The 8,116-nt window shown below is 38.7% G+C and overlaps 1 protein-coding gene across 1 annotated transcript; it reads left to right on the top strand.

Annotated features, from left to right (window-relative positions):
* Window positions 1-2,687: 2,687 nt before the first annotated feature.
* clec3a (C-type lectin domain family 3, member A) lies at window positions 2,688-4,803 on the top strand. Its single transcript, XM_063496591.1, has 3 exons — window positions 2,688-2,799; window positions 2,878-2,964; window positions 4,396-4,803. Exons 1-3 carry the CDS (start codon window positions 2,688-2,690, stop codon window positions 4,791-4,793), a joined length of 597 nt encoding a protein of 198 aa, XP_063352661.1. The 3' UTR covers window positions 4,794-4,803.
* Window positions 4,804-8,116: the final 3,313 nt, after the last annotated feature.

Below are 8,116 nucleotides of genomic sequence, written 5' to 3'. Positions count from 1 at the left end.
GAGCACTTTGCTCTCACACTGCAGGCTTACTTGTTGTTCCTAGAGTATTTAAAAGTACAATGGGAGGGAGAGCCTTCAGTTTTCAGGCCCCCCTTCTGTGGAACCAGCTTCCAGTTTGGATTCAGGAGACAGACACTATCTCTACTTTTAAGATTAGGCTTAAAACATATAAGCATATAGTTAGGGCTGGATCAGGTCACCCTGAATCCTCCCTTAGTTATGCTGCAATAGACGTAGGCTGCTGGGGGATTCCCATGATGCATTGAGTTTTTCCTTTCCAGTCACCTTTCTCACTCACTATGTGTTAATAGACCTCTCTGCATTGAATCATATCTGTTATTAATCTCTGTCTCTCTTCCACAGCATGTCTTTCATCCTGTCTTCCTTCTCTCACCCCAACCGGTCGCAGCAGATGGCCCCGCCCCTCCCTGAGGTTTCTTCCTGTTAAAAGGGAGTTTTTCCTTCCCACTGTCGCCAAAGTGCTTGCTCATAGGGGGTCATATGATTGTTGGGTTTTTCTCTGTATCTATTATTGTACGATCTACTGTACAATATAAAGCGCCTTGAGGCGACTGTTGTTGTGATTTGGCGCTATATAAATAAAATTGAATTGAATTGAATTGAATTGAATTGGTCTGACAACTCTTGATTTCTGCTGTGACATTTGAAGGGTAAGGTCAGAATTTGGTGTAAACAGCGTGAAAGCATTCCTCATGTCAACAGTTTAGACTGCTGCTGGTGTAATGGTGTGGGGGATATTTTCTTAGCACATGTTGGACCTCTTAGTAGCAACTGAGCATCATTTAAACACCACTGCCAGCCTGAGTATTGTTGCCGTGTCCATCTCTTAATGTCGACAGTGTACCCATCTGATGGTCTACAGCAGGATAACACACCATGAAAGTAAATAATGCACCAAGGAAGAAATTCTAAAAGGAATGAACATTGCAAACAAAGATGAACACAGGGTTATACACTATCAGGAAACAGGTGGGGATCGGGGCACAGCTGAAACTAATCAAGACAAGTGAAGACAGTCTAGGTGGGGCTGAGAATCACAAAGGAGAAAAAATTGCAGGTAAAAAGCACCTTGAAAGTAAAACAGGAAGTAACCGGATGACCGAGAGGAGAAGAAAAAGGTACACAAGAGGGGGAAAGGGACTTACAGGGAAACACATGAGGAGATGGCCATGAAATCAAAGCAGGGACTACACTCAAAATACTAAAACTCATAATATACTAGGATAGAAAAAGGAAGAAAACATAATATCAAAATATATTAAGAGGAATCTGAAACACAAAACTCATGACATACAAGTAAATCAGATTCTTTGTAAGCCTTCAGTGTTGCACAAGATGACAACAGAGTCAGGGATTTCTCTTTAAACAGAGAGCTGAAACACAGTTGTGTTGCTAAAGAACATATGGATCTCAGAGGGGGACAATCGTGCTTGTGTCTAATGATGATGGCAGTCGAACATTACTCAGTTTCATTTTGGCTTTTGCTGTGATGTCCCCCCAGTTTGTTTGGTCAGAATCAGGAGTGCACTCTGGGCAAAACTGCTGCAAACTCTGCCTTATTTGAAGATTCACACACATTTGGACTTGAGCAATGAGCAATTATTAGTTAAACCAGAAATAACCTGCTACGTAGTTGTCTGTCTACCTCAGTGTTTGATCTGCATCTTAAATGTGCCTCGAGAGGAAGAAAAAAAGTGCCAGCGGAGGCTGCATTCGAACATCATACATTAATGTGCTTGCACAACTTTATTCGTGCCACTGAATACTAAGCAACAAGTCTATAAAAGCTCATTTTGTAGGCTTGCTTGTTTCTCACACGTTCGCTGCATCATGTTGACATATATGCATCTATATGTATTAAATTTCTTAATAAATAATTGGAATGCGTTATTCCAGAGAATATGTTACTCAGGGGGTGGATGTATTATTAAAAAAACAGTTTGAGGATCTAAATAGGAAAACGTGCTTGAACTGGTTTTGACAGTTGAATAGCTATATTGAGCAAATATGCCTAAGAGGTTTTTTTTTCTTATTTAGCTCCCACTCCCATCTGTATACATCTCCCTCTAAAAATAACTCGCCTGCATTAAAGCTGTAAACTGGACTTCTAATAGCAGCCTTATGTTCAAATATTGCATAACTGTCCCTGTGATTGAAACAGGCCTAGAGCTAGGCTGTATTGATGTACCAGAAATATTTAGTTGCTTAAATTTATTGAAGTGGTTGGTTAAACCTTTCCTGAGCACAATGATAACTCACTGCTAGGCTGCATCATTTGACACTTAAGAGATGGTATAAGTTTTCAAGTCTCAAGTTGATTATGTCCAAACTTAACATGTGAAAAGAGGAAGAACACTCTGTAGTATTGAAGCAGTCAATGGATTTCAGGTTTGTTTGTGAAATGAAAGTGAATGCTGCTTAGCGCACCTTGTCCCAAGTAAATATTTATCTAAAAATAACTCGACACAAGGAAATCATTATTGGCCTCCACCCTTTTTTTACCTCCCTCACCTCCTCCTGATGTTTGGGCAAAAACAAACACATTTAGAGCCAATACAGGGAAAGGCATACAGAGGGCCTGTATATATTGAGCAGCCTGCAGAGCTTTTGGTTCCTTTCACAGCAGCACAACGTGGGCCACTGTGTCCTGTACGCTGGCCGCAGACATGGCACGCCTGGCCCTCCCTGTCTTCCTCGTCCTCAGCTTCTCCTTGCTCCACATCTGCAACAGCGGTCCGTCTCGCACCAGGAAGGCTGTTTCACCTCGCCAGTCTGGAGGTAATTGTATAAATCCTATCAAATCATGGCTTTATGTGACCTGTGTGTGTTTTTCTTAATTGTCTCCTCCTTGTGCAGCTACAGAGGAGGAGGATGTGATGTCACAGCTCCAGAGGTTGTGGCAGGAGGTGAATTCTCTGAAAGAGATGCTGGCACTGCAGACAGGTATTAGTGAGAGCGTTTCTGCATTCCCGATAAAGTAATATTAATGTTACCTTAACAAGACGAGCAAGAGTGTGAACAGTGCTGCATTTATAACTTAATAGCCAAAGTTTAAAAGTCAGAGTGATTCTGTAATCTGACGCACATTTCATATCAACTAAAAAAGGAAGAAAAAATAATAATCGAGACGCTTTCACAACATACTCCAATAGTGTGTAAAAACCATCAACTGCTGCTTAGTGCTAATGTTTAAATTCAATATTTTGTCAGATATTAGCGGTGTCATAGAAAGTTCTCGAGTCTCTTGGGAGGTTTTCCACCTATTTGATTTCAAAATCTGAAGTCTGAGAACAGTACTGGATTTTCTGTGGCTGAGAAGAGGCTGCTGAGGATGCTGAAGAGCAAATTATTCTTTAATCAGCTACTGAGGTCTAGTTACAGTGTAATTATTTTAGTCTTTAGATCAGATACGCTTGTAATTACTATGTAACTGCACATTGTCCAGTTTCTTACCATTTAATTCCTTTATAACAATAATAATAATTACGAACTACTGCTACTACTACTAATAAAAAATAATAATAATAGTAATTAAAAAAAAATTAAAATCCTCAATGTAAACATAAACTATGATGAGGCTGAACCTTGTCAGCCGTGTTACCTGTTAGGTGTGTTACCTGGGTGTGACATGGCTAACAGTTCATGTTCAAATAAACTTTGTTCAGGTTTTTGGTAAAAAATAACATTTAAAGCAAGTGCACAAGAACATGTTGGTAACACAGTTAATGAGAAATGAACCCTCTCAGTGTTCAGATAATAATACTGAATAAATGCAGAAGAAGAAACTCACCACACTCCATTTCAAATTCCCTCAACAGAAGGAATTTAAATCTTTTGGTGCTTGTTACTGACTTTGGGGCAAACTATTGATGACTTGTAGGTGATTTGTCAGTGGGTTAAATAGTTAACAAGGATTTCTTGAACACAAAGTGAATGATTTAATGAAAATCAATGGGTTAGAAGAGACTTTGAAGAAATAAAAATGAAATTAATACACAAACTCAAAAAGCTAATTCTGATATAGCATACCAATTTTTACCAATTATGAAAACTGTTGACTTTTTCTGTATTAATTAAAGAGAAATGTGCCTGAATATAAAATTGATCATTTCTTGAAATTAATATTTAATGAAATTGATCAATACAGCCTGCGGACATGAAGCGTACCCCTAATTGCAGAATGAACCTTATGGTGCCAGCTTATCAGCAGAGGGCAGCAACACTCCAAGAAGCCTTTAAATGCAACGTAACAGGTTCACTTGCAAGCTGCATGATGGTTACATGAATAGTTCTTGCAATGTAATTTGATGGGACCAGTTTATAGTGTTACTTTACCATTCATTAATTCATGAAGTAAATGCTTTGTATTTTCAGTGTGTCTCCGGGGCATCAAAGTTCATAGAAAGTGTTATCTTACAATTGAGGAACCCAAACATTACCATGAAGCAAATGAAGACTGCATTGCACAAGGTGGAACTCTTGCAACACCGCGGGACATGTTGGAAAACAATGAACTGAGAGACTATGCAAAGAGGAGTGCTCCCGGGTCTAAGGACTTCTGGATCGGTGTGGCAGACATAGTGAAAGAAGGCCAGTATGTTGATGTCAACAGCCAGCCAGTCCGCTTCTTTAACTGGGATCGCTCCAAGAAGCAGCCCACAGGAACGAAGAGGGAGAGCTGTGTTGCTCTTTCAGTGGCTGCACAAGGAAAGTGGTATGATGAGGTGTGCCGCAGCCTGAAAAAGTACATCTGCGAATATGTCATTCCCTGAAGCCAGAAGTGGAAAGAAGAAATTAAATAAAAGGATGTTGACGATTTCATGATCACTGATGCAGGTTTATATGACTAAAATTGTACAAAAACCTGGTGTCTATGATAGGAAGTTTTTTTTCTCTGTGGTTATTAATTGGGTTCTAAGACAATCCTAATATTCAAAATAGTAACTTTGGTGGATTTTATATGAGTTCTCTGTGATACAAGAACTTTATCTTCACATGAAGCAATTCCAATGGCTCGGACATCGACTGAGCAGATCATGAAATTAAAAATAATGAGTGAAATTTCACTGAATTAAACAAAAATGTAAACTTCTGTTGTTTCCTGGCATTTTTTTCATTTCACCATTACTTTTCTACATTAGGTTTAGTCTATTAATTTCTTCATTTTACACTTTACATTAATGCAACTCCATAAGTATGAGAAAGTTCCTCGGTGCACACTTCAACTTCTCATGAAGTATTTTTGACTGTGTTTCACATTCATTGGTGTGAAACTGCAACGAAACCCACAAAATGATAACATTTTGTTTTATCGGGAAATGCAACATGTTTGAGGGACGCTTGTTGCACAACAGTCATAAAATGTATTGACTTAAAAAAAAAAAAAGTAGCACAAGCAGTTCTGAATGTTGAGTAACATTTAAACATTTCCTGGCTACAATCTATAAGATGCCTGAGCTGCATAGCAGGGCTGTGATAAAACTGGAAGTGCAGGCTCAATTGTGCTCAATATTTCAGATGTTTTATTTATTTATTTATTTTTGCATGCAAAAATCTAAATCATCTAACATTTTCACTGTCACAGCTTGATTGAAATGGAGTATTATCTTATAATGTAACTATTAGAGACTTGCTAGTATCTCTAGAACAGATTAAATGTTATAATGACCCCAGATCATCATTTGTTCCCTAGTATCAGTCTTGTTTATAGGCACCGATGACCACTATTTCTATTATAATAATACATGACTTCATCTTTTTTTTTCTTTTTTAATTTAGGCCTCTATTTTGGTGCAGCAAACACTAGTCCATCCGCCAAACTACATCTGTGTAGTACAGACTTTAAAATACTTTTGCCTAGGGCTGTTCGATATAACGATATATATCGGATGACGATATAAAAACGTCTATCGTTTCATTTTACGCTATCGTTTGTTTCGTGGTGTCGCAAAATAAACTGTTTACGGCAATATTTTTTCATCATTTTGATGGTCACTGTAGTGGCTATATTAATTTCTTAAAGTTCTCTCTTTCTCTTATATTTAATATAACCACACTACAGACAGACAAGCACTTGTTTTTATGCGTTGTCGTTAGCAACAACGACGGTAAAACCACGGCGTGTCCGCTTGTTTATTTTCCACATAAACCTTTCACAATAAAGCTCAAGATCCTGTTGAGACTTTTCAAAATAAACTGAATCACGTGAAAGATGCAGAATTTTACGGATGAGAAGCAAAAAAGAGCCGTCAGGTGCTAAAAAAAAGAAACCTTAGACTCAAACGTTAGAACAGACTTTTCCCCGCAGCACGCTGTGTAATAAATACTCACAAAGAAAACGGTGGCCCTTAAAACTTATGTCTAAAAATGTATAGCTTCATGCATCAGTTAAAACACTCGACTCCAGGTACATGACGCCCAGCTGGAAACACTTAACGCAAGTGGAGCTGCCTGCGATTCACAGAATTTACAGAAAATGTTGCATTTTTGTGATTTTATATCGTTATCGGACGATAGATGTCTTAATATCGGGATATGAGATTTTGGTCATATCGCACAGCCCTACTTTTGCCACCTGACCTTCCTTTGGAACATGGGAGGATATCTGGATCACCGAAAATAAACTCAAACTAGCACGACACATGCAGTGACACAGAATAGAGCTGTTATCATACCTTGAACCTTAGTGAGGTGACAATGTCAAATATTTACCCCTGTTTGCTCTGAATTGCTGCTGCCACACTGCAGTGCAGATGTCCGGTTATAAGAAAAATATTTTTGGTCATCTAACTACAAAACACCAGTTTAACAATCTACAGATGAGAGTTCAGCAACTACTGTGTCACTGTCCACCACATCTGCTCTTCAGTCACAGCCAGCTGAGACGGTTAAGCTGGTGACTACTAACCACGGGTCAAGGCAGGGACATTTATGTCTCTCTCCCTTTTTTCATTCCAACTCTTCAATCTGTAATGAGCACCTATATCCCTCCCCACAATAAGCTATTAAAAAATGATGAATTCACATCTGCAGTATATGGAGACAGCTTTATTACACTTCTAAAAGAGAGCCCCAGGCAAAAACGAGCAGCTGGGACCCCATTACACATCTGTTCCACCCCTTTTCTGTGCACCGAGTGCTGGCGAAAACTGATGTGTACCAACCCATCCATCCATCCATCCATCCATCCCTTTTGCTAACCTTTTATCCAGCTATCATCATACTATAATGACTGTAGTGTATATATGCTTATGTGTTCTCTATCTCCTCCTAGACAAGTGGACCAATCTTGATGAAACTTTGCACAAACATTGCCGAGGACACCATGAGTGCCAACATCTATATGATGCATACAAATATTTTATACAAATTACACAATCATATTTATATTTTATAACATTGAATGGAATGTCAGATTAGAATGGTGTGTCATAATATATTTGTAGCATATTTACTGATCTATGCATGTTTCTTATCTAGTTTGCTAGTAAAGTGAAAGGCAGGGTATACCTTAGACAGTTCGCCAGTCTTTTGCAGGGCTGCTGTGTTGTAATTCAACTAAACATAAATTTATACATGCCAAATACATCCCCAGACATGTATACTAAGCGTGCACCTTGTGATTTTTGATGTCATTGAGCTCCACCAAGCTCAAATCAAATCAAATCACTTTTATTGTCACATCACATGTGCTGGTACACTGGTACAGCACATGTGCGTGAAATTCTTGTGTGCAAGCTTCACAAGCAACAGAGGTGTGCAAAATACAAGAAACATAAGAACAAAGCAAAGGGGTGGGCAGTTCATTTTCCCAAGGAGCCACATGAGAAAATGATACTGGGCCGCATCAGTAATCTTAACTCGGTTCTGCTCATTATTAATTTCATCTCTGGGTCTGGGGTTTTATTCAGGTTGAGATCTGGAATCTAATCCATCACAGAATCAGAATCAGAAAGACTTTATTTATCCCCAAGGGGCAAGATACAACAGAGCAGCATGACGTCGAAGATAAGGACAGGGCATAAACAGCCAATAAGAGTGAGATAATAAATACACAGAATATACAGTATATATACAGTTTTACAATTACACAGTT

This window comes from Pelmatolapia mariae, linkage group LG1 (genome assembly GCF_036321145.2).
Source record: "Pelmatolapia mariae isolate MD_Pm_ZW linkage group LG1, Pm_UMD_F_2, whole genome shotgun sequence".
NCBI lineage: Eukaryota > Metazoa > Chordata > Actinopteri > Cichliformes > Cichlidae > Pelmatolapia > Pelmatolapia mariae.
Note: the sequence above shows the minus strand (reverse complement) of the source record. Positions and strands in the feature narration are given on the sequence as shown.

Excerpts from the sequence above, each read along its gene's own strand:
- clec3a (XM_063496591.1), top strand. The coding sequence starts at position 2,688 with ATGGCACGCCTGGCCCTCCCTGTCTTCCTCGTCCTCAGCTTCTCCTTG. Across the intron at positions 2,800-2,877 it reads TTCACCTCGCCAGTCTGGAG|CTACAGAGGAGGAGGATGTG; the intron begins GTAATTGTATAA and ends CTCCTTGTGCAG. Across the intron at positions 2,965-4,395 it reads GATGCTGGCACTGCAGACAG|TGTGTCTCCGGGGCATCAAA; the intron begins GTATTAGTGAGA and ends TTGTATTTTCAG.